The 27,473-nt window shown below is 47.4% G+C and overlaps 1 protein-coding gene across 1 annotated transcript in view; it reads right to left on the bottom strand.

Moving 5' to 3' along the window:
• DNAH5 (dynein axonemal heavy chain 5) overlaps positions 1–27,473 on the bottom strand; it is a 335,447-nt gene that overhangs the window by 243,753 nt on the left and 64,221 nt on the right. The window contains exons 14-20 of the mRNA XM_078785114.1: positions 23,098–23,313; positions 21,251–21,532; positions 20,935–21,141; positions 19,845–20,016; positions 13,750–13,892; positions 12,560–12,695; positions 12,240–12,455 (exon numbers count right to left, since the gene is read on the bottom strand). Coding sequence (XP_078641240.1) covers positions 12,240–12,455; positions 12,560–12,695; positions 13,750–13,892; positions 19,845–20,016; positions 20,935–21,141; positions 21,251–21,532; positions 23,098–23,313 — 1,372 coding nt within the window. The remainder of the gene's footprint in view (positions 1–12,239; positions 12,456–12,559; positions 12,696–13,749; positions 13,893–19,844; positions 20,017–20,934; positions 21,142–21,250; positions 21,533–23,097; positions 23,314–27,473) is intronic.

Here is a 27,473-nt window from a genome sequence, read left to right on the forward strand (position 1 = left end):
GTAGAGGGTATAGGTAAATTGTGGTTGGATATTGGCATTTGTGGTGCGGTTGCAGAATGGTGTTGTGGATGGGTGCATTAGTGTTGTGGAAATGGCTGGGCGTGTAGCCTGTTAGTGCGTGTAGTTGGTTGGGCACTCCACCACTGTGAGGATGTCGGCCAGGTGAGGCCGCAGGTGGGCTCTGGGAGCCGGTAGAGTTGTGGATGGGGCCCGAGGATCCGGAGGATGGACCCGGGTAGCCCAGTGCCAGAGAGGGCACCGAGTGGGGAGAGTGCCAGAGGGCCTTCCCCTGGTAGTTAGGTTAGGGTAAGGAGCAGGTAAGCTCGGAGGCAACTGCAGTGGTGGAGGTGTGCAGGTGGGTAGACCCACTGGGAGAGGTACACGTCGCAGCCCAGAAATTGTACGAGGGCACCGGGAGATGAATCGGGGGAGTGAGACCCCAAATTGAAGAGCACCACAGTTTGGCCAATGGGAACTGGTTTTTAGAACCCATAGTGTAAGAGGGCCAATGGTTTGGCCGGAGAAAGACCCCGGGTAGTGTAAAGTTGTTAAAGTCACTTAGGAAATAGATAGGATTGATGAACCTGTCGCACCATACGCAGCCACTTACCTGTGGTGATGATGATGACTCCACACCTGTGTTTTCTTTGTTTTGTTGCAGGAAATGAGAATTGCTGTGTGGATTGGTGAGACGCATCACGACGTGGATGAGACATTGGGGTGATTCCATCTCTCCCTCCCGAGGAGGGACTGATGATGAATTGGTAATGGCAAATTTTGATGTTGAGTTGAAAATGGCAAATTTTGATGAGAGTTGAAAATGGCAAATTTGATTGGTTAGGAGGGAGAGAAGACGAATTGGGTTTATGGGAGGAACGGGGAAGACAGTAGGGATGTTTGTTGATTTGTAAAATAGATGTTTATGGGTAGTGTTGAGTTTTGTGGATACAGTAAGGGGTAAGGGAGGGGCCATGTAGGTTACCTGGTGGGGGGGGGCGTACGATAGGAACGTACCTGTCTCACCTGGTTCCCATGTGCCCCCAGTGTGCATCATCTTATATTGCGTGCACTTTTGCGCCCTTACCACCTTACTCACTTGTCTTCTTCTTTTGTCTCCCACCTCCGAGGATCTGGCTTTGGGGTAGAGAGAGAGGAGAGAGCGGTGCTGGCTACGCAGTTGTGGGCCTGCACTTTCGCTGCTTGCTGCTTGGATCGATACACCATACGGACCGCAATGTCTGTGGCCACCCACAATGGACCGCAGTTCTTTTGCGGCCAAGCACCACCCGTGGAAGGACCTATGGGTCAACGTGGCACCTATGCCAACCAGGTGAACCACTTATAGTTGACACCACTGAAGGCCAAAATACAGAAATGGACGCGGTTGGCGCCTTTCTTTATTTTTGAAAAGAAGTAAGAAGGCCAAGTGCACCACACGAAGGCAAGACCAGCGGCAGAACATCGGCCGGCTGCGACACCACACAATGATTTATAAACACTTTATTGGTGCACCGGATGGTGCTCACTGTGTGATGGGGTGGTGCTTGATGCTTGGAAGGGGTGCTCTGCACGTTATTAAAGGCCGTCGGCCACAGAGCACTCGTGGGTTGGTGTATCGATGCTGGCAAGCGTGCTCTCTCTATGCATAACATCTGCATGTGTTCCTCCAAAAACAGGTCCTGGATCGTAGTGTAAATATCAGCGTAGTCTTGTGTAAATAATGCTCCCTACCGGCTGTATGTTTAGTTTGAGAATTCTTTCCGGATTCGGTTATCCTGTGGGTGTGTTTCTGAGAGGAGAAGGGTGCAACGTCGCAGGGGGACATATTTACTCATTTGTGAATATCTGTAAAACTGTCGCACTCAGGGTAGAGTTAATAGTAGAGGGAACTACATTGCGTGCCACACTAAAGTAGGTAAAAATTTATCGGGTCGGGACGCCCCGAGGGTAGAGAAGGGTGCAATGTTGCGAATATGGAATTTGGCCTCCATATCCGCTTGTAAATATTCCCCTATTTTCCCCAATACTCCCCAACTATCCCCAATCCCCCATTCCCTAGTCCCATTGTCTGTAAACAACAATCAGTAGAGCCGACCTTCCCCTTTTTCCCCCATTAAATGTCGTGCCCAGGTCCACCGCATCACACGTAGACAACTTTCGGACATCTTGCTAGTTATTCTTAGTCTATGTCAGTTAAGGACTCGTTTCCATTAATTATGACTCTTCGTTGCACCAGAATGTGATTATATGGCACCAGTAGTGAGTTTAGGACCTTTCCCGTACCTCCTCCCATCTTCTTCCCCGTCTACAACAACAGAGGGGCGCTGCGCGGGGGGGAGTGTGCGTCCTCCCACCGGCTCGGTTCGCCGCCATCGACAATGCGCTCCAGACGATGCGCTCCAGACCATGCGCTCCACGGGGTTACCACGAAGGGGCTCCTTGTCAGCTCCTCGTCAGGGGCGGAGCCGGTAACCCCCCCCGCACGCACCCAATGAGAAGCAACGTGCCGATTCCACGAGGCGGAGCTGACGAGCTGAGGGCGTGTCACTCCCCGCCGGATATACGCGGCCACGTAGCGGACGTGACGTCAGATGCGCCTGAACTACGGAGAGCAGAGGAAGCCACCGCCACCCCCAGCGCGACGATACCTCCCCGCATCTTTGGACCGGACCGAACCGGGTCGATTCTGCCCTGAGCCCAGGTGCACCTGGAGCCATCGATACCCGCTTTCCTGCTATCAATCCCCGTGTGAGTCAGCCTTGTCCCGTTTGCCTGTCGTCTGTTGGGGTTAATATAAGGTTGTGTCTAAGTGCCCACCTTTCTGTGCTGTACCTCTCGTCCCTGTAATCTGACCTTCCGCACGAATATAATCTCCTCCGGAGGTCTTGAGAACCGTATCCCTGGTGTCGTCATTTTAATCCCAGCCGTGTGTCTGTTCCTTCATTGACCTAGCATCGCGCGACTAGTCAACGTTCGGGTATAATATCGAGTATAATCTTGTGCAGACGTGGTCATACCAAAACCGCTCGGTAAATAACATCTAAGCCACGTCTGTAACAATATATATATATATATATATATATATATATATATATATATATATATACACATATATATATATATATTGCTGAGGTTTTGAGAATTGTACATGAAACATCATTAAAGGTTAAAGGTTTTCCCCCCATAGTTAGTCCACAAGCAACACGTAGGCCCATTAGAATTAGTTATGTCATAGTATGTGTAAGAGTAGGCCATTTCACTAGTAACATCTGCGTTGCGTAAAGAAATAATAAGCTTAGGCCCTTTTATTTTGTGGCCGCCCTCCAATTTCCATCATGGGCAAACTCGATCCCGCGCTCCATTTGGCATCCCTCAAGTTTGTTTCGCTTTGGGCTACCCGCAGGTTTGTTACGCTTTGGCCGCCAGCAGCGTTAGCTGCCCGTTACTCGCTCAAACTAGTTGGGTAACCACAAGGTAGGCCTGAAAAGAGGGAGGAGCGCAAGGTCGGGGTGTGGCCGCGACAAGCAGCACGTCAGAAGGTGGTGACGGTAAGGGCAACAGCCAAACAGAGCTCGGTGGGCATGGGGTGATAGGGCGTGGCAAGAAATGTCTGGTGAGTTCCAGAGGGTTCCAAGGGCGTAGCAATAAAACCCTTGGCGCGAGGCCCCCACCTGAGATGAGAAGGGAGAGGCACTCGTCAAGTTCAGATGAGAAGGGAGAGGCGCCTACGAAGGGATATATGAGGACTCGTTGGGTGAATTGCGCTTTGTGAGAGGACTGGCTGGAAGAGGACTGCCATTGAGAGAACTGATCTGGAGCCTTCGTGTCAGAACAGCATTAAGAGGACTGGCGTGCACACGACGCTTTCGAGCCTTGATTGTGAAGCGCATTGTTCACGCTAATTGAACTATTGCGAACTATTCGCTTATTACGTACGCGGCTGAGCTGCAAGTGTAACCGCCGAAGCCAGCCTACCGTCCGCCCTATAATAATCCCGTGCGCGCCAAACGACACATGAAGAGCTCCTGGCCGCTGTGTTCATCTACTTCGCGGTGCGAGCTGGGGACCGGAGAGCGAGCTGCCTGGACGCCATCCCTGGACCATTGACCTGTTCGTCCGCAACCCCGTGTGAGTGTGTCTGAGTGTGACGGGCCCGTTTGTCTTGGGATACGTTAAGACTGTTTAAGGTTGCACTGTGTATTCTTCTTCTTCTTTATTGTACAAAGTGTAAATAAATCTGTTATTCCTTTTCTTCCCAAATTCGACCGTTTCAGTCATTTCCTCCATTGGGTAAGCGTGGCACGATTACGAATCGCTTGGATCGGGTTTAGTCATTGCTAACAGCTAGGGTCACGGGTCGCTACCGCTCGGCGTTTCCACTAACACCCGTGATTCGGGCGGGACTTATTTCCTCGTTTCCGGTCAGCGTTAGTACTTAGGTAATAGCGAATTCATAGTCCTAAAACGCTATTTAACGCTGTCCGGGAAGGACGTCTTAGGTCCCGGGTCCCGTCGGCTAGTAAAATACAAGGGGACTAATCCCCCCTTGGTAAGGGGAAAGGCCGGCACTGAGATCCGCAACATTTGGCGTCAGGAGTGGGATTGGACCCGGAGTGCACCTATTGCACTCAAAATTACGAGCGGCTGAAATTTAGTTAAAAATCCAAATTAAATCGTGCCATGGATAACCAAGACGGTCGGATGCCTGTGGGGTAAAATGAGGAGGATGAGGAGTTAGAATCAACCCAGGACCCCTGGGAAGAATTGGGAGAAATGGAGGATACAAGTGACGAGGGTACAGCAGTAGAGGTAGCAGGGGAAGAAAATGGCGGTGCCTCGCACATAGCGGCGAGGGCCGAGCCCGTGGTGCCAATGGTTTCGGACCTGTACGCCCTCATGATGCAATTCATGACAGAAAGCAGGGAAATAAAAAACGAAACGCGGGAAACGAAAACAATGATGGACGCCCAACAGAATGAAATAAATACAGTAAACGGTAAGATGGACGCCCAAAGTGACAAATCCACCCGGGAATTGAAGGAAATGGGTGGCCAAATGAAGGGCGGGTTAAATAATTTGGAAAACAAAATAGACACCAAAAGTGACAAATCCGCCCGGGGAAATAAAACAGATGGGGGATCAATTGGAAGAGGCGAAAAACGGGCTGGAAAGCAAAATGGACACCTGAGGGGAGTTAATAAAAGAGATGGGGAACGACATAAGGTGCAGGTCGAGCGGGAAAGTCGTATTGGTACGCGATGGGGTAGCGCGACGTGAGGAACGCGTGGAGAGCCGGGTAGAGCAGAGCACAGTTAAGTGGACCGGGGTAGAAATCGCGACACGGGGTATGGAAAAGCCGACGGCCGCCGAATTAGAAAATTTTCTTTTATGTGCGCCAGCGGTCGTCGAGCTTAATAAGGAAAAAGAAATTATAATTGAAATTGGGGTTGAGGAGACGGCAGGGTTAGTACATGTATCACGGGAGATTGAGATGGAATGTACTCAAAGTCTGGATTCACATCGTGATGTCGTGCTGCCTAACCCCAATGAAAGTTTGCAGGTGCGGTTGGAGAGGAGAATCCCAAAGGTGAGTAGGGTTGTGTATGGCACGAAAAGGTATGGCACGAAAGTGTTTGGCGCGAAAAGATTTTTCGTGCGCTTGGGATCCCGACATCACCCAGGCGCTCGTGGAAGGTCCGTGGTGCGCTGTGTGAAGGTGAATGGGGCGCGTGTGCGAACGGCGCCGGAGCGCGAGTGTGAAACCGAGAGCGAGAGTGAATGCACAACGGAGTGTATGTGTGACGAGTGCGACACAGAGTGTGCGATGGCCGAAGGGGGTGTGCGAGAATGCACACCAGAGCATGTTGTACTGTTGTAGAGAGTGTGCAGGAGTGCACACCAGAGCACGTGATTGGGTACGTGCAGGAGTGCACACCCATGGGTGTTACAGAGGATGTAACAAGAGAGTGTGTGCGAGGGTGTGCGATGGCCAAGTGTGTTACAGAGTGTGTAACAGAGGAGTGTGTGATAATGGAGTGTGCGAGCGGTGTGAGTGTGCCTGAGTGGTGTGCACCTGAGTGTGTAAGAAAAGAGAGTGCACGGAGAGAGAGTGCAGTAGTAGAATGCATGGAGTGTATGAGAGGCCCTGGAGCGCCTCGATGTGCGAGAGTGGAGCGGGTCGCATGTGATGAGAATGCGACTCAAGCATCGACGCAGACCGGGGCAGCGTTTCGGCCGACGTATAGCCGACGCGAGCTCTCAGGGCGTGGTGCGCTTTGTGTGCTGCGGGAGCCGGCGGGGATCATTGCTGCGGCGGCGTGCACGATTCGGGCCGGGCCCCGCCCTGTATGGTCGGTGCCGCGCTTTGACGGGAAAGGCAAACCACATGATTCAAGGGGAGGAAGGAGAAGTCGGACCTTTGCCCCCTGGCGGGCGCGGTGCTCTGACCGGGGGAGGTTGGGCCATCATGCCGGAGACCGAAAGGCTCCGCACCAAGATGGCGCCTGGAACCTCGGCCCAAGTATGCCTCCTCCTCTGAATCGAAAATGCCGGACAGACCCAACCAACAGTAGACCAACCACCCACATGCATTGCTCAGTTTTGCGAAGCCGAGCTGTGAAAATGTATTCCTGCACGGAGAGGCTCATAGTTCAGAGGACTGCAATAGCAATAGTGTTGGCGAATGGTAGCTTTACCATTCTTCATCAATTGGGGCACATGAGCTTTAGTTTATGGGGTGGCAGTGAAAACTAGCCGAGGGCGGGCTAGCATGTTGTTAGGGATTTAGAGATGACAATAGGAGACATGAGATTTAAGTAGTGACCTTTGTACCGGTGGAGGGGACGTAGAGAGATTAGAAGGATGATAATGACGAGGGAAGTGCTTAGTGTAAGGGAAGCCGGGAAAGCACGAGTATTCGAGGGAAGTAGTTAGTTAGATGATGCTGTGTGTATGAGCTTGCGATTGAGAATCTTTGTGGTGAGCGTGAGCAAATGAGGAATTGAATGAAATTGTTTGTGGATGAACTTGTGCAAATGAGGCATTGGTTGGGGATGACCAGAGAAAGTGTATAAATGGAGTATTGAGGACATGTGTCATTGTGTTGAGTGAATAGACTTGCATGGCGTGCAAGTGGATAAATGGAAAAGATACTTGTGGTGTGGAGTGAGTGGTGTGGAATGAGTGGTGTGGAGTGCATGGTGCGAAGGAGTGGATGGGGGAATATGGACCCCTTCACGAATACCCGGGGAGGGTAGTTTAAAGTTAGGTAGAGGGTGTAGGTAAATTATTGGATATTGACACCTGTGGTGCGTGTAGTAGCAATGTAGTGCTTGGATGGGTGCATGAGACTGTGCAGACTGGGCATGTGGGCTTAATTGGTGAGTATGGTTATTGGGGCACTCCGCCACTGGTAGTCTGTCGGCCAGGTGAGGCCGCAGGAAGGCTCTGGGAGCCAGTTAGAGTCAGAGTAGTGTTCAGTGGGGCCCGAGGATCCGAGGAGAGGACCCGGGTAGCCCAACGCCAGAGAGGGCATCAGAGGGGTGAGAGAGCCAGGAGGGGCCTTCCCCGATTTAGGGTAGTTGTAAGGAGCATGGTAAGCTCAGGTGGCGACTTCAGTGGCGGAGGGTGCGCAGGTAGTTGGACCTGCTAGTGGAGCCACAGGACCCAGCCCTGAAATTGTGCGAAGGCACAGTTTTGAAAAATTGGGGGAGTGAGACCCAAATTCATGGGCACCGCAGAGTGGTCAATGGGGAATTCGGTTTTTAGAACCACATAGTGTAAAGATGCCGATTGGCAGGGCATGACCCCGGGTAGTGTAAGTGAGTTAATGTCAGTTAGTGTAGTTAGGAATTGAGGAATTCCCTTCGCGCCATCCACAGCCATTCACTGAGGATGACAAAGCTCCGCACCAGCACCAAGTGACTGATTTGAGTAAGTGAGACGCATCTCGACATGATGAGACAATGTGTTTGTTCCATTCCTTCCTTCCTGGGAGGGATTGTGAGACGAATTTGGATTAGAGGGGGATATGGGAGAGAGGGCAAGGGTAGTGTAAGCTGACGTTGGGGGGTACGAACGGTTAGGGACGAGCTTGCTCTGCTCGCTCTCCCGCGCCCCTCATGCTGCATTGCCTTGTATTGCTGTGTACCTCTGTGTCCTTTCCACTTTGCCGGTTGTGCTTTTTCTCTCCCCCACCCCAAGACCATTTTGGAGGTGGAACTGTGCAGCTGCACCTTGCTACACCTGTGCATCACCCCTGCTGCACTTTGATACACCAGTGCAGCTGAACTGTGTGGCACTTTGCTGCCGTATCATTTGTTATAACTTTGCTGCACATGTGCAGCACTTGCTGCCACAGACGCTTTGCTGCACATTACCACATTACACATTATGGACCACAGGTTTTGTGGCCTTACAATTTAGCTGTGCAGCACTTTGCTGCAAACTCACCTTGCATCTTCGGACCACTTGTTTTGAGTGGCATCAATGTCAAGCAGTTGGACTACATAGGGTTGGCCCTGCTGGCAAAATAAAAACGAACACACTTTTTGTACATTTTTATTGTTGGTCTGCTAGGAAAGAAGAACTGTAAGTTTTACGCACACAGAAGATGCAGGAAGCAAGAAGCAAGATGCAGGAGCCAAGCAGCAAGTGTTGTGATGACTTTTGAATGTGTTTTGTGCTTTGCTGTGCTTTCTCTCCCCTCCAATCTTCTTTTCAAAAAGGACAGGTCCTGGGTCATAGAAATGTAAATAAGGTTAGGTTTTGTGATTGTATATAAAATGCTGCCCACCGGCTCTATGTTTAGTTTGAAAACAATTCCGCAATTCGGTTAATTGTGGGCGAGAGTCTGTCAGTTAGCTACACAACGCAGTAGGTGGGACATATTTAGTGTTGTAAAACCGTCACATACACGGGTTAGAGTAAATGTTAGGGGGAACCACATCTAAGTGTCACACATAATTAAAAATTAGTCCCAACTCTTTCTCAAAACCGGTCGTTCCAGTTTTTGTAGGTTCGACTCGGGGACGAGTCTGATGAGGGAGGGGGGCAGTGTTGCGGTTTTGAGTCTGTCAAGTGAGTTTAATAAAGGTTAAAGTCTGTCCCCCATAGTTAGTCACACAAGCAACATGTAGCTGCACGATAGTATAGTTATGTCTTAGTATTTGTAAGCTTAGTCCTTTTCCTTTGTTAGTTCTGCGTTGAGTAGGAGCCAGGAGAATAGGCTCTAATTGCCACCGATTTTCCAGCCACCCTAGCCTCGATACAGTTTGTTAAGCATTGGTTGATCATTGGGCGAGTTAACACGAGACAGGCCTAGGAAGGTCGGGGCGGAGTCGAGGCGGAGTGGCAGAAGCGCTGACGGTAAGCACGAGCCGCCAATCAGAGCTCGAGGGTGGTGACGGCGGCGTAGCGTCAGAGCGCGTGGTGAGAAGGTTCGGGTGAGTTCCAGAAGGTTCGGGTGGCGTAGCTATAAAACGGCTGCGCGAAAGCCCTCGAAAGGACTCGCGTTGTAAAGGACTTGTATGAAGGACTTGCTGCGTGAGAGAAAGATAAGAGGACTAGCGCGGGAACACTTAATGAGGAGGACTGCTGCCTAAGGACTTGTATGAGAGAACTTGCGGTAAGAGGGCTTACAGCGAAGGACTTGCAGCAAAAAGATTGGCGAAAGAACTTGATAAGCGGTGAAAGCTGATGAACTTGACGAACTTGCACGAGAACGCACGCACTAACCAGCGCTGAGTATATAGAAGAAGAGGAGTTGGCCGCTACATATACGCAGGCGCAGCCAGACGCGCTTAGAACGAATACAGTGCATTTGAGACGCGCGAGTGAACAAGGCTGAGTAACCGCCAGCCGCGCTAAAGTCCACCCTCTACCGTTCCGCCCCATCATCTGCTTGTACGAGAGACGCGCTACGAGTCCCTGCCTTCGCCTGCCACCATCTTCGCGGGACGTGCCGGGGACCGTGGAGAGCCGGACGGGGACCATCTCTCGACGCGTGGGGAACACCTGCCCATCTGCAATTCCCGGTGTGAGTGTGAGACGGGCCCGTTGTCCCAGGGATAAGTTAAGAATGCTTAAGGATTGCTCTGTGTCTCTTCGTCCTTGAACTGTATATACGTGTGGGAATAATTAAACCAATTTGTTCTTCCTTTCTTCCTGATTCGACCGTTTCTGTGGTTTCTCCATTTGACTAAGCGTGGCATGAATAAGATCGCTCCAATCGGGTTCCACTAAGTAAGACTGCGCGGACCACGTGTACGCAATCCGCTCGGCATATTCAAACCACACGTGGTTCATGCGAGGCTTGTTTCCTCGCTCCCAGGGCAGCGCGGGGAATTAGGTACGAGTGAAAAGTAGTCCCGAAACCCTACGCCACGTGTGTCCGGGAGGGACGTCTCAAGTCTCGGTTCCGCCAGGCAGAGCAAAGACAAGGGGATGAATCCCCCCTTGGTAAGGGGAAGAAGGCCGGCGTAGAGAACCGTAACAATATATATTGTTACAGACGCGGCTTTTAGATGTTATATTGACCGAGCGGTGGTGTATTTAACCGCGTCCGAACAGTTACTCCCTGATTAAAACCCGATTCCACCCGACGTTGACCAGATCGCCCCACAGATATTCAATCGGGAAATCTCTAAAGCGACCGAAAGAGAATGAAAAAGAAGAAGAAGAAGAATACGGAGGAAGAACAGATTTTATTATACACACACAAGCAATGGATGGAAGAAGCAGTAACACAGCGAATCGTTAACTTACACTATTCATTCTTACTTAACCCCAAGACAATGAGTAGGACAGGACGTTCACACTTACACAGGGGATATATGCAGGCAGGTAAGGCTTGAGATGGATTGCTTGAGAGGGAGGCAAGGTCGGGAGGCCGCAGTTCACAATTCCTTGCGGTTTTGGCGGGAAACCCTCCGTCGTGTATCCACTGCGGTAGACGTCACGCGCTGGTTCGGCACACCTGCTCCTCTTCCTGGGGGTGGAGCCGTCTCCCTCCTTTCAGCGCGTCTCTCCAAAGCTGGTTCCCTTGCCGAGTACCTCTCCTCTTTGGCTTGGAGCGTTTCGCATCTCACCGCCTCTTGGTGCAGTCTCTTTGCTCATCTCCCAAGGCCTCTCCAAGTCATCTCTTAAAGCAGTCCCTTACAGTCGCTTTTATCACCTCGAGCGAAATCAAGCCGCCGACTCCGAGGGCACGCCTACCGGGTCACTCACCGCGGTGTTGATTGGCTGTTAGGGCTGGTTCACTCCTTCCCTCTTATGACGAGGTGGAGACACGCCTTTCTTCCCCAACCCTACCTCGTGGCCAATGGTGGTTTGAAGAAAACCGGCCAAAATGCGGAAGGCAATTGGAAGGGAGGTCTTGGGGAAATTGGAAGGGCCTACGCTTATTTTGTTTGATACAATGCAAAGTCAATCTAGTGGGAAAACACATACTTAGCCTACATGGAATAAGGAAATACACTATTTAAAAGATATATCGTGACCTGCGTGTAAGTTTCATGCAATTAACTAGGACGCCGACTGCGACCATTATTTACATTAACAGGGTGTTACCGTACTTTTGTAACGTTCACATTGTAACGTTTCCACATTCGTTACAATATATATTTGTTGGTTTGTTTCCTATACATTTCTATACCCCTGGGTCATTTACCCTGAAATTTGCTGTACCGCATTATTTTCACGTGCAAAAATGAAAACTTTCAATTATTGGTCAAATTAATATGAAAACAAGAAATAATGGTGCCTTCAGTGACTTTGCGTTGTCTTCTGGCCAAACGCGTGTGAGCACCCAAAGCTCTGCCTCTCTCCCAGCCGAAATAGTGACAAGCAACCACCCGAGCCAATGGGAGAGCGCATACGCTACATGACGTATGATGCAAGGTCACTGGAGATGCCTTTATTTCATGTTTTTACGTCAAATTTATTGAGAATTGAAAGTTTTTGTTGTGGCGTTGACCTTCTGCATGTGAAAATAATGCAGTACAGCAACTATCGGGAAAATTAACCCAGGTGTTTGGAAAAATACAGGGAAAACAAACTAAAAAAAAAAGCAAAGAAACAAATAAACAAACTCACTCATCCATATGACTTTGCTTATTTATTACTCAATCTTAGCTAACAACAATCTTCATGATGCGTTTCTAAAGTCAAAATAACCCGATCATAATAGTGTCACTCAACTTATATGTATATGTATACAGCAAAGCTATGACACAACCCACCGTGTGCACCAAAGAGACTGTGCGAGGTGGTGGTGGTGTGTCTTTTCAGCGTTTCCAGGGCTGTGCTCACAGCTTGCACCAAGGCTTCTGTATGCAAGTAACTGAAATGGTTGAGGAGTGCTGCAGCTGCCTCTTCCATTAGCTCTTTGCTCTCTTCCTTTGAGGGCCGTGCGCAAACCATCGAAGCTTGCGAGTGCATGGTTCCTTTGCTTTTGACTGCAATGCATATTGGAGTAGTGGCCACATCAAGATTCTTTTTGTTTAGTAGTAGGAAATAGTTTGTCATAAAGCCAAATGAAATGAAAAACAATTCTACAGACCTTCTGGAACATTTCGGCAAGCCTTGTCCAAAGCTTGGAAGCTTTTCTTCTTGAGCAGGCTGATAAGTTCATCAGTAGCACACTCCACTTGCTGACTTTTGATATGAAGAATTCTGGCTCCTTGACAACAAAGCTCCTGCATGCATTAAATATTAAAGTCTCATAAAACAGAAATGCGTTAACTTGTTTTTAACATTGTCCGATGTAAAGATGAGAAAAGCTCTAGTGTTAAAATACGAATAATTCACTTTTAAACAATGATACAAATCAAACTAGAACGGCACTCGATAGAGCGCATACCTCCGCCAGGCTAAACAGTTTACGTTTTGTATCCCACTGATAGGCCGGATATGGATCCGGAACTGAACAAAAATCGAATCGGCTTGTTCTTGTCACTTAACTAACTCATCCACTAAGTTTTGTCATAATTTATCCAAAACTTTTTGGAATATCATGCTATATAATCGTTCTTCACCCTATCACTCAATGGTGAAGAATCATGAAAAAAAAATCTCGTTTCCAGATCCGGGACTGCATCTTCTCAAAAATCGAATCAACTAGTCCTCGTCACACAACCAACCTGTCCACCAAGTTTCATCCAAATCCATCCACAACTTTTTGAGATATATCGATATACTACATATCGATATATATACTACATATCGTTTTGACCCTATCTCTCAATGGTGAAGAAACACTTTAAATATTTTAGTATCTGGATCCATATCTTCACCAAAATCTCATAATTTTGTCCTTGCCACACACCCAACCTGTCCATCAAATGTCATCCGAAATCTGTCCATAACTTTGAGATATCCTGCTCACAGAACGACAGACAGACAGACAGAAAGACAGGAAACAGACAGGGGTGAAAACATAACCTCCATCTTCAGTGGCAGAGGTAATTATTTTAATGCCAATGCTAATTGTGCGAATATGGCTTTTGTCATGTTCTCGATACCTGCCAGTCAATGCACATCTGAAAATTTTAAAATATTCTTCCATAGTTGCTGGCAGGATAGCATAGAGGTATGCACTAATTGCCTATATTTACGCAGTCTCACTAAAGTGGTGCATTCTCATTTGTATTGATGCATACATGTAGAGGAATCGATACAATGTTAAATACAAGCTAATAACATGACCTCGATCACAGCATTCACGGGATCTACATTTCCAACATCTTATACCTGTGTTTTCTGCAGCAGCTCCTCGCAGGTGCATGGCTTGGTTGGCACCTCCAGCAGCTTAACTGTGGCCAATTGGTGTAAAGCTCCCTCGATGCAAAAGGTGATGAAGTTGTTTACCCGATCCAAAAAGAGCTCAACATCCTCTGCAATGACAAGCAGTGTGACCTAAACATTTAACTTGTCCTGTGATCGATTTTAAAACATGCACGGTTTGCACTCTTTTAAGAAATCACATTTCTAACAGCTGTACTGATGATTTGTATTTTTTGGAAACATAATTGATATTATACAATGCAAACAATATGAATCCTCACAAGTAACAATGCTCAATGAATCAATCCATATATTTGTGCGGCTTTCAAAAATATATCCATCAGAGGTTATCAAATTTGTTGAAAACAAGACTGAGAGTCTAACAACGGTGTAGCCAGGCTTGGATCTGCTGAGTGGAGGACATGCTGTCCTCCTGTCATGTGACCAGATCCTCAGCTCTGATTGGTGGACGTTTGTGAAGGTCATACATACATACACCGGACAGACAGACAAACGCTGTTCCAGACGGCAATGCCCTATGGGCTACACCGTGAAGATATAGCTGCCGAACCATGTGACCGATGATGTCATCAATCGTTTTCCCTAGATCATGCTCAATAAATTTTATACTGATTGGATCAAACGTTCGACTTGTCGATTCAAGACGTCATAATGAAGGCACCGATGACATCATCATTGACGTATCTTATCCCCATGGGGCGTACTTTACAATGAGCCACCTTTCAATTATTTCCATGGAGCGGTTTTGGCAATATAGAGGTGCAACGTTTATTTTATTTTTTTTTATTTTTTTTGTATACAAGATCGAGGCTCGTGAAAGAGCGAACATTAATCACACAAAAAGACAAACCGACACATAAAACATATAACATCGGGAGCGGTAAACAAGATGGGGAGAGAGGGGGAAGGACACAAACACAACATTTGAGAGCAGGGACCGAGAGACATGGAGACATCGAGAGATCTGAGAGAGGGCGAGGGTTTTGGGGGGGGGGGCATGGGAAGGGGGCGGTGGGAGAGGTATAAAACATATGGACACTGCCAGGACTTCCAGGAAAGAAGTTGGAATTTCAAACAAGGTGGATCTGGGGTGAATTAGCAGGGGTAGAAAAGATCAAGGTTTTGGATGGGGGAAGATAAGAGATGGTGGTGAACAGCTGTTTTAAAGACCTGGAGGGAGGAGTGGGATTGAAGGGAGTGAGGGAGTTTGTTCCAGAGGCGGGAGAAAAGAGGAATGAAAGAGTGAAGGTGAGCAGAGAGCCGAGATTTCGGCAGTTTAACCATCAGAGGGTTGCTGGCAGATCTTGTGCGACCTGTAGGAATATTTGGGGGACAGAGCACAGAGAGAGCTGGGGGTGCAAGGCCGGAGAGGAGTCGGTAGAAGACAGAAAGGCCACCTACCTGCCTGCGGTGAGTGAGTGAAAGGCCCTCAGAGATAGCTTCATCGCGGGAGATTCCAATAATTCTGAAAGCTTTGGTTTCAACAGCGTGAAGCCGAGCTAGGTGTGAGGCAGGAGCACCGGCCCATAGGGGAGAACAGTATTCCATTGAGCTGCAGATGAAAGCCTTGTATGTGGTGAGGAGCTCAGGTGTGCCGAGGAAGGACTTCGCACGACGGAGGATGCCCAGTCGGCGACTGGCTTTGGAGGCCAGCTTGGAAATGTGGTTTTCCCAAGAAAGATCATGGCAGATAGTGAGACCCAAAAGCTTGAGCGACAGAACTTCTTGGAGTGGATTGTTGAGAAAGTAGATGGGAGGGTTGTCCAGTCGATCTTTTCGGAGAGACATAGTAAGAGTGTGGGATTTGCCAGGATTGAAAGACATGTTCCACTTGTTTGACCAGTCTGTGATTTTGTCCAAGTCTTCAGAGAGTGAGGAGGCTGCATACTGCCGATCTGAGGGAAGAGGAATGGAGCGGCAGAGAGTGGAGTCATCAGCAAAGAGATAGAGAGGATTTTCAAGAGAGTCAGAGAGATCATTGATGAAGACCAGAAAAAGCATGGGGCCCAGAACACTGCCTTGGGGAACTCCAGCCTGAACAGGAAGAGGAGATGAGAGAAACCCATTCAGGGCCACACGTTGACGACGACTAGAGAGGAAGTCCGCCAGCCATGCGTGGAGATTTCCATGGATACCAAAGGAGGAGAGTTTGGTGAGCAGAGCGGGGTGCCAGACCGTGTCGAAGGCACGTGATATGTCGAGGGAGACAGCTCTAATTTCCTGTTTGGCATTGAGGACCTCCATCCATTGTTGAGACAGCAAGCAAAAGCAGCATGTCCAGAGTAGAGTGACCTGGTCTGAAACCAAATTGATGATCAGAGATCAAGCCATTGGAGAAGAGGAAAGATTTCATATCCGAAGCAATGATGGATTACATGACTTTGCTGATAATTGGGAGAAGGCTGATTGGTCTGTAGTTGCTAGGATCTGTTTTTGCACCTTTTTGTGCATAGCGGTGATGTTGGCTGATTTCCAAGCAGATGGCAGTTGACCTTGAGCAAAAGAGAGGGTGACGAGAACAAAGAGAGGGTGAGATAGAGCGGCAGAGCAGGATTTTAGGACCCGTGGGCTGATGCCGTCGGGTCCAGTTGCAGAATCAGAGTCGAGGGTTGACAGAAACTTTTCCACCTTGTCAGGAGGAAAGGACACGGAGTCCAGGAGCAGCAGGGTACGACTGGGTATGGTGGGTACAGAGAGGGATGGGTTTGGGACACAAGATTTAGAGGCAAACACAGAGTTGAGGCATTCAGCTTTTTCACGTGCGGGGTCAGCTGTGTAGCCGTTTGAGGTAAGGGAGGGGATGGAGGGGGAACAAACACCAGAAACGGATTTGACCAGACGCCACCAGGATTTGGAAGAGGGAGACAGATATGAGAGTTCGGTCTTGAGAACGGAGAGATATTGTTTCCTGGCTCTCCTGAGGGTGGACACACACTTGTTTCGGGCTTTGTGAAAGGAAATGAGATTTCCTTCCGTTGGATTTGCTTTCCAGGAGACGAAGGCAAGTTGTTTCTGGGCAACAGCCTCACCACAAGATTCCGTGTACCATGGACGGGAGGAAGGGTATGACAACTGAAGACGAGATGGGATAAATCTGTGCATGAGAGAGAGCAATTTACTTTGGAAGAATTCCCAGGATGAGTTGATGTCAGAGGTTGTAGAGATGGGAGACCAGTCCAGATGATTGATGGCTGCTTGAAGACCGTGCCAGTTGGCCTGAGTGAAATGCCAGACTCGTCGACGCTGAGCAGGCCCCCTGAGGATGGTCAGAGAGATGTCCACTTTAACAAGGACATGATCAGATGATCCGAATGGAGCAGAAGAAGAGCAGCAGACATTTTCAGGGAAGTTAGTCATAACCAAGTCCAGAAGAGACGATGTTCCGTTGACTGAGATCCGGGTCAGGAAATTGACAGTTTGTGTCAGTCCCAGTGAGTCGCAGAAGTCCTTTGCTGAGGAGCCATGGCTGGTGAGAGAGGTACCCACACCCAGCCAACTGGCATGATGACAGTTGAAATCACCACATATGAGGAAGAGAGAGTTGGGATGAGTAGATAGAAGTTGGTCCATATTATCAGACAGCGAGATGTAGATGGAGTCATCACTGTTTGGTGGACGGTACAACACACATATGAACAAGAGGTGGGAGCGAAGGGGAAGCCGTAGCCAGAGGTATTCCTGGGGGTGAGGTGGAGAGAGTGCAGTGCAGGGCGAGTGAGGAAGAGAGTTTTTGATAAAGATAGCAACCCCACCTCCAGGACGAGGCTCAGGTCTATCATACCGGAGGAGGGAGTAGCCCGGGAGAGATACTAAGGAATCAGAGACATCATAAAGGAGGAAAGTTTCTGTTAAGCAGATCACGTCTGGTTTGACAGAAGCAACCTGTATGGAGAGATCAGTTAAGTTTGAACGAAGGCCCCGGATGTTTGAGGTCCATACCGTTAATGAAGAGGAAGGGGGAGCATCAGATACAGAACAGGGGGGAGGAGGGGTAGGGTAAGATGTGGAAGAGGTGGAAGAGGTAGGGAGAGCTGTTGAAGGTGTGTCAGAGATTTCAGAATAGCTCGGAGAAAGGGAAGGATGGGGCGGACAAAAGGTTTGATGGTGATTGGGTGAGGCACAATGAGGTGTTATTTGAGGAGGGGGAAGAGCGAGGCAGAAGGTTGGGGGAGATGGAGGTGAGAGTTGGAAGGGGGAAGAAGCGGGGAGGACGCTTTGAGGAGGGGGAGTGAGAGGGGGGAAATTGAGAAGCAATGAGGGTGGGGAGATTTGAAGGGGAGGGGTGAGGGGGGAGTTTGGGAGGGAAGGGACAAGGGGAGGGATTTGAAAGGGATGGGATATGGGGGAGATTTGGAGGGGAGGGGTGAGGGAGGAGTCTAGGAGGGGAGGGGCGAGGGGGCGTCTTGGCGGGGAGGGGTGAGGGGGTAGTTTAGGAGGGAGGGGGCAAGGGGGGAGATTTGAAAGGGATGGGTGATGGGGAAGATTTGGAGGGGAGGGGTGATGGGGAAGATTTGGAGGGGAGGGGTTATGGGGAAGATTTGGAGGGGAGGGGTGAGATTGGATTTTAGAAAGTGTACGATTTATGGGAAACGAACATTTATTGCAAAATGAGTTTCTTGTGACCTTCGAGTTAAAAATACATTTAAGGACGCTTGATGGAGGATGGAGTGCAGGAGAGTTTAGGGAATGTAGAAAAAAGGCACTATAGGAGATGGATATTTTTTTTGGGGATGAATTGATTTGGTGAGCAAGTCGAAAGCAGCCTTTTAAAGAAGAAGAAGAAAAAGGTGTTATAAAATATGACGGAATACATAACTTGAGGGGAAAGTGTAAACATTGAAGGTTAATAACAGTGAAAACTATCTGGGGAAATGGGGGAGAAACACGTGGTCGAAGAACGAACGAATGAATAAGAATGAATAAACGAATGAGAAAAGAGAAGGAAATGTTTTTTTTTTGTTTGTTTTTTGAGTTGAGATTTACACAAGGAAGTAGGCTATGGGTGAAAAGCCTGGGAATACAGAGAACGAAAGTTATTGGATCACAAACGACGGACCGCTGAGAAAAAAACAAAGCCTCAAGGTTGTACAGTGTACACTGTACAAGGCCTCAAGACACGACACGAATTAACACGATTTTCAATACAGGTATGAAAGATTTGCACCGAAAAATCTTCGTCGGGACACAATATACATACAACACCATAAATAAATACAGTTTTAAAGAAAATACAAATGGGAACAATCACTTAACTTCGATTTCAAATCGTTCGCGACGCGGCAAAGGCCTTGCTCGCGACACGGCAAACAGACGATCAATTTATGAAAGATAAACACCGAGAAACAACCAAAGTTGCACACAATAACTTCACACACCGAAAGATAAATACAGTTTCGACAAAATACAATTGTGAACAGACTTAACTTCGAAAAACGTGGAGACCGTGTGGAGCTTCGAAAATCCCTCCCACCGTCTCCGAGATCTCGCGAGACTCTCCCACCGTTTTTTGTTTTTTTTCCAAGATGGCGCCCATACCACGCAACAGGGAATAAATAAAGGGAATAAACTTGCAAAATGCCGGCGGAAGGGGCATACATACATACATACATACATACATACATACATACATACAGCTAAACGCTGTTCCAGACGGCATTGCCCAATTGGATACGCCATAAAAAATCTGACTTGCTCCAGTTTTTTGTCAATAAAACTAAAGAAGATGAAAAGTAGGGAGCCATCTATTTATTACATATGCAAATGAGACAGAATTTAGACCGCCCTCCTCTTCATTTGAAGACTCATTCCCACAAAATGCTCTTTTTGAAGTGTCTTCCCTTCCCTGACTCCATATTCAAAACTGCTTTCCGTTTTTGCCCACTCCCCTGCCATTCTTTTTCTCTACAATGATCCTTCTCTTCTCAATTTAAATTTTCCTTATTTAACTACATCCCCACCCTCAGTGTATGAATGAATGAATAGAGAACCCTTAATGAAGATAGGTCACATGACATTTAACAATTGTTGGTTGTTTTACTCACCCAATGCTCGCCGTGCACTGTCCATGTAAAGAGGGGTGCTCATTGACATCCAGCTAAGTGTTGTAAGGCCTGGCTGCAAGGTTTTGTCAAGCCGTTTCAAATAGAGCCCCAGTAGCGGACGATACACATCCATCACCTTCTTCTTGACACGGATGAACTCTCGGAGCAAGTGCTGTTGTAATCACGAAAAAAGCAAGCGCTGTATTGTAGTTGTTATCAGCTCTTTCTTCAACAATTATAGGCAAGCTGAAATAATGCATGTACTAATATATATATATATACATATATATATTCGTTTTGATTCCTGTTTATAAAAATTAAAAAAAATGTGTATATATATATATATATATATATATATATATATATATATATATATATATATATATATATATATATATATATATATATATATATATATATATATATATATATATGAGGAGGGGTCACGAAGTTGTCTTCATGCATGCAAACACACATCATGCTACTATATCATTTCTTCCAAGTAGTATGTGAAACCCCCATTTCAAAATTATGTTGCAGTTCGTTATTAGCAGTATCCTTCAAGTGCACTTTTCAGTTTTGGGAATATAAATGGTTTCAGGAAGCAATATCTGGTGAGTATGGTAGGCGGTTGACAACCTTACTGCCGTCCAGTGGCGCAGTTAGGGTTTGTGGGGCCCAGGACCAAAGGTCAATATAATAGCTCCCCACAGGCACTGGCATAGTCAGGAATATATATTGGGGGTGTGGCAGTGTACAATAGCATTTTTAGGCCCACCAGAAACCAATATGGCGGCCATAACATTTCATCTCGGTGCTATGGTGGGTGGAATCAAGCGACAGATGTGGGTGTGGTCCGGCACTCTCTGACCAATGGGTGCACATTTCAGAAATCAATCCCCAACAAGAACCCCAATAACAACAGCAACGTGATGCTCTTGTGGACCAGTGACATGTTACAGGTAAAAACTATTTCAACTGCCACAAAAGGCAACTGTAGCCCACAAGAGAGAGAAAACAAGGTAATCGTTTCTCATCCATTTTGCAATTTTATTTTTTTTGAACACAATTTGGCCTGCATAATATTCACCTGCATGTTGTCATAGTTTTCTTTCAGTTGGGACCATTTCTGTTGCAGGATCACAGCAAAAGGCGGTACGTCAAGACCCATCTGGCCCATGCTGGCCGCCTCAAGAAGCAAAGTTAGGATGTGCGGGTCAAAGTTAACTAAAAGCTCTCCTGTGTTAGGATGACGAACTAGCAGGGAGGCTTGTAGCCCAGCTTTAGCAACATCGACCTGAAAATCAACATGAGACAAAAAAAATAGTTTGGAGGAGGAAACAACTCAGATCAAATAATCAGATAAACATGTTTAATAACAGGGTGGTGTTGCCATGACACAGCACCTGCCGAAGCCAAGCTTGATGGTGAACCACTTCATATTCGAGCAAAACCCGTGCCACACGTTTGCAGCTGCGCAGACAACGTTGACCCTCAACTGAGCTCAAAATTCCAGACTTAGCCTGGAGAAACTCAATGGGCTGCTGCAAATGCTGCAATAGATTACGTGCCCAAGAAATACGACCTGCCATTGGAGGAGTGTCACGGAGCAGTTTTGGTTCTGCTTTTTCTTGCTCATAAAGATGGCCAACCATCTCTATGTCCTTCATCATGCTCTGAACGGCCTTCTGGTAGTGGAGAGTCAAGTCCAAGTTGGGTAGGCCAAGGCTTGAGCAGGGGAAGGTGATGTTATAAAGTTAGGTGGAGACATAAATAAACAGCAGTGGGGTTTTTTTTCTTTACTTACTGCTTAGATAAACATTGTAATGCTCAACCCTTCAATAAGGTAAGAGTTATCTGCAGTAGACTCCTCTTATTGATAAAACAATGTAAATGCAAAAAAAAAAAACTTAACTAGAGTTTTTTTAACTTAACTAGAGTTTTAAAGAAACTCAACTAGAGTTTTAAAAACTTAACTAGAACTCAAATTACTCAAATGGTAAAAAAGATACGGCCCAGACAGACAAACACACACAGACAGACACAGAAGTGATTACAAAACCTGGATCCGGACCGCCAAAATCGAATTGGCTTGTTCTTGTCACCCGCTCATAGTCATCCACCACGTTTTGTTTGAATCCGTCCATAATGTTATGAGATATCATGATATATATCGTTTTTGGCCCTCTCAACGGTGAAGAATCACTTTAAAAATTGTCGGATCTGGATCCGTATCTTCCCCAAAATTGAATAAATCCTTCCCTGTAACACACCAAACCTGTCCACCAAACCATCCACTTCCATCCACCTTCGGTGGCAGAGATAATAGTGCTTTTAAGAATAAAACAATTTTGATAATTACCTTCTCAAAATGAATCTAAAGAAACTATTCAAAGTGAATCTATTGAACAATGCAACTACCTGTGAGTCACCACTTCCCCCAATGAATAAAGTCACACGAATACAATAACATTCAATATCAGGGTATTGTGTTACATTCTCATATATGTATGGTGCGCAATGAATTCCCTCACCGCTCAAATCGACTTAGTAGGCTCAATATCCTTGGGGTAGAATTGGCCTTTTCCAGGCTGGAATTGATAAAAATCCCAATTGAAGTCTGAAATAACAGCAATAGAAAGACACCAAATCATGCAGAAAAGAAGTGAAGAAACCCACCATTCATTGATGATTAATCAGATGTATTGAAAAAGGTAAACCTGCCAATAGCTTGCAGGAAACAGATTTAAGAAAAGATAATTCATCATAAAGGTCATCAGTATGGACTCTACATCTGCGATAAAGTTGAAATAGTAGAGAAGTTTTCATTTTACTTGAAGGTCATTCATCCGTTCGCAAAAGTCCTTGAAATCTTGGTCAAACTCCACTTTTCTTTGATCAAGAACATGATAGGGCTTTGCTTTAATCCACCGTACGATATTCTGTAAAACAGCAAATAAATAATTGGAATGAAATTTCCCGTTTACAGAACGCAGCCAAGTGTCAGTGGCTTACGTATCATATACCTTTGAGCGGACAATGCCATAAATGTATTTTTTAACTCCTTATCAACTCAAAATCCCAGAAGTTGTAGATTGACTTGTTAAGATCCAACCATACTTGAGAACTTTATGGCTTTTGTGTAATCCTGACATTCCACTTCTGTGGAACTCTATGCTCTTTTACTGTTCATTTGAAAACCAAATATTTCAATTCCATGAATATAGACATTTTTGGGTTCAGGTTCACATACCTGATATGTCTGTGCAATTGGCTGAAGACCTTCAATGCCGGCCCGCTGCAAGGAGGAATAAGCATCGATGGTCTCCATCATGGTGAGGATGTTTTGCATGTGGCACTGAAACGTGTTAAATTTCCCAAAGACATAAGTTTCACTGAAGTCAAACTGCCGCTGTCCTGATATTTGCTCCAAACGTTGTTTCACAGACTTGTAACTGGAATGGTATTCCTGTAAAACACACGCACACACACACACACACACAACACCTTTTGGTACATCACTGATGATGAAGGTTGAAGTGAAGTTTCATTTAAATTGTATGTGTAGGTTTTGAGAAAAAAACAAATAACTATTTTGGGGGGTAGCCCCACCATAGACAACCTCAGACCCCGATTATTTTTAATGCCAGGAACAAACACTTTAGAACCAACTTCTATCCACTCATGCAACTCTCTCTTCCTCATATGTGGCGACTTCAACTGTCATCATGCCAGCTGGCTGGGTGTGGGTACCTCTCGCACCAGCCATAGCATCTCAGCAAAGGACTTCTGCGACTCATTGGGACTGACACAATCTGTCAATTTCCCTAACGGGTTCTCAGTCAACGGTACGTCATCTCTTCTAGACTTTGTCATGACTAACTTCCCTGCAAATGTCTGCTGCTCTTCTTCTGCTCCAATCGGTACATCTGATCATTTGCTTGTTAAAGTGGATATCTCTCTGTCCATTCTCAGAGAGCCTCCTCAGCGTCGACGAGCCTGGCATTTCACTCAGGCCGACTGGCATGGTCTTCAAGCAGTGAGGCAATTGCCCTGAAACAACATGCCTTTGCCTCTTGGAAGGCTAATCCAACTGAAGGCAATCTCAGTTCCTTCCACCAAGCTTGGAACAAGTGTGTGTCTACCCTCAGGAGAGCCAGGAAGCACTACCTCTCTACTCTCAAGACTGAACTCTCAAACCTGTCTCCTCCCTTCAAATCCTGGTGGCGTCTGGTCAAATCTGTTTCTGATGTTTGTCCCCCCTCCCTTACCTCAAATGGCTACACAGTTGACACCGCACGTGACAAAGCCGAATGCCTCAACTCTGTGTTTGCCTCAACATTTTGTGTCCCAAACCCATCTCTCTCTGTACCCACCATACCCAGCTGCTCCTGGACTCTGTGTCCTTCTCTCCTAACAAGGTGACCTCTATTTTGGTTCTCTTCACCCTCTCTTTTGCTCAAGGTCATCTGCCATCAGTTTGGAAATCAGCCAACATTACCGCTTTACACAAAAAATGTGCAAAAACAAATCCTTGCAACTACAGACCAATCAGCCTGCTCCCAATTATCAGCAAAGTCATGGAATCCATCATTGCTTCGGATATCAAATCCTTCCTCTTCTCCAATGGCTTGATCTCTGATCATCAATTTGGTTTCAGACCAGGTCACTCTACTCTGGACATGCTGCTTCTGCTGTCTCAACAATGGATGGAGGCCCTCAATGCCAAACAGGAAATCAGAGCTGTCTCTCTTGACATATCACGTGCCCTCGATACGGTCTGGCACCCCGCTCTGCTCACCAAACTCTCCTCCTATGGTATCCATGGAAATCTCCACGCATGGCTTGCAGACTTCCTCTGGTCGTAGTCAACGTGTGGCCCTGAATGGATTTCTCTCATCTCCCCTTCCTGTTCTGGCTGGAGTTCCCCAAGGCAGTGTTCTGGGCCCTGTGCTTTTTCTGGTCCTCATCAATGATCTCTCCGACTCTCTGGAAAATCCTCTCTATCTCTTTGCTGATGACTCCACTCTTTGCCGCTCAATACCTCATCCCTCAGATCGGCAGTCTGCAGCCTCCTCACTCTCTGCAGACCTGGACAAAAATCACAGACTGGTCAAACAAGTGGAACATGTCTTTCAATCCTGACAAATCTCACACTCTTACTCTGTCGCTCCGAAAAGACTGACTGAACAACCCTCCCATCTACTTGGTCAACAATCCTCTCCAAAAAGTTCTGTCACTCAAGCTTTTAGGTCTTCCTATCTGCCATGATCTTTCCGGGGAAAACCACATTTCCAAGCTAGCCTCCAAAGCCAGTCGCCGGCTGGGCATCCTCCGTCGAGCGAAGTCCTTCCTTGGCACACCTGAGCTCCTCACCACATACAATGCTTTCATCCACAGCTCAATAGAATACTGCTCTCCCTGCTGCGCTGGTGCTCCTGCCTCACACCTGGCTCGGTTTCACGCAGTTGAAACCAAAGCTTTCAGGATCATTGGTATCTCCCGCGATGAAGCTGATTGTGAGGGCCTTTCACTCACTCTCTGCAGGCAGGTAGGTGGTCTTTCTGTCTTCTGCCGACTCCTCTATAGCCGAGCTTCCCCAGCTCTATCTGTGCTCTGTCCCCCAAATGTTCCTACAGGTTGCACAAGATCTGCCAGCAACCCTCTTCTGTTGAAATTGCCAAAATCAAGACTCTCTGCTCACCTTCACTCTTTCATGCCTCTTTACTCCCGCCTCTGGAACAAACTCGCACACTCTATTTAAACCCTCTCCTCCCTCCAGGTCTTTAAAACAGCTGTTCACCACCATCTCTTATCTTCCCCCATCCAAAACCTTGATCTTTTCTACCCCCGTTAGTTCACCCCAGATCCTCTTTTTTGAAATACCAACTTTTTTTCCTGCAAGTCCTAGCAGTGTCCATCTGTTTTATACCTCTCCCAACCGCCACCCCCCCCCCTCCTTTCCCATGCCTCTTCCCCCCAATAGTCTACTTGCCAAGCCTATAGAGCCCTCTTGTGAACCCGGAAATGTTGAGTACCCCAACGTTTTAAGTTAGAAATGTACAGTATGGGTCCCCAGCACTTAGAAACTGCCGGATGCTAACTTGCATATGTTGGGCAATTAAGCAAAATTAGCATTAATAGCATTAACCCTATCAAACATAGGCCTGGGACACTGAAATTTCTGTTTCGCTCTATTGCTCCGTTTGAATGCTACAGGAAAACTCCCTTCCACTCACCATAGAGACTGCGACCCTCCACCATATCATTAATGGCCAGGTGGCAGATGAAAAGGTGAATGTGCAAGATGCATTGAAGATCGGACAGGACATGAGCACACTGTTCTCTTCATCACTTCCTGAGAGATTTCATGCGCCCATCTCAAATAAGGTGGTGACAATGACATTCACCAAAAAAAGAGTGAAGGTCAATGCGAAGATCATATGTGACCTTGAGGCGTTGTTTGCTCGGCTGCTGGTGGTGGGGAGCAAGAGAAGAATGGAGCTCTCTGCCCTCTTTGACTACGAGCTCGGCCCGGTCCCTGCATCCATCATCGATGAGTATGGATGCCTCAGGAAGGGTAACAAGTCTGTGATCATCCAGCGTCTTGGAATCCTTGCCCCCAATCCCCACCCACCACATGTTGTACTCGTTGATGCATCGCAGCTCATCTACCACGTGGTGTGGCCATCGTCAGGCACTGTGGCTGACCTCGCAGCCAGCATGGGGCGCCGGCTTAATCGCTACATCACCGAAACATTTGTCATCTTTGACCGGTATGAGCAAGTCTCTGCCAAAGACCACGAGAGGCAGAGAAGAGCTGGGGAGAGCTCAACAGAGTACCGAGTACCGACTCTCACTGACAACCCCTCTACCTAGCCGCGACAAAGTGATGAAGAACAAGACAAACAAACGGAGACTGGGTGAGCTCCTGTGCACACAAGGCATAGGAGATCACATCAAGATGGTCAGCAAAGCAGACAGTATTGTCACTCATGACGAGGCTGACGTCTCCCTCATCTCATACATGTTGGATGCAGCCAGTCGCGGAGCTGAAACTGTCAGCATTCTCAGTGACGACACTGATGTTTTCGTACTCATGGTCTATTGGTGCTGGAAGGTGGGTATCACATGTAACCTGCAGATGGAGAGATGGGATGGCACTATTCTCAACATCAATTCGACAGTAGAGAATCTCGGTGAGCAGTGTCGCTCCATCCTGGCTATGCATGCTCTCTCTGGATGTGACACCACCTCCTATCCCGCGGGGAAAGGGAAGGTGTCCGCACTCAAGGCCATGAGAGTAGTACCTGGTGACCTGCTTCACTTCATCGGAGAGGAGGGAGCTACTGATTTACAGATTACAGAGGCAGAGAGTGGTTTCTTCCTGGCTCTGTACAACGAGAGGGAGTCGGCATCTCTGAACGTCGCCAGATATGATATCTACCGAAAGCGCAAAACCCCCCCAGCACTGAAGACACTGCCTCCTACAGAGCGCAACGCTCTCCTCCATGGACGGCGTGCCCATCTACAGGTGCTGCTTTGGAAAGCAGCAGACTGCCCTTACCCACCAGCTGTGGACATAACAGAGTTTGGATGGAATAAGAAGGAAGGCGAGAAGGGAGAGGA

Source organism: Myxine glutinosa, chromosome 9 (genome assembly GCF_964187855.1).
Source record: "Myxine glutinosa chromosome 9, kmMyxGlut1.1, whole genome shotgun sequence".
Taxonomy (NCBI): domain Eukaryota; kingdom Metazoa; phylum Chordata; class Myxini; order Myxiniformes; family Myxinidae; genus Myxine; species Myxine glutinosa.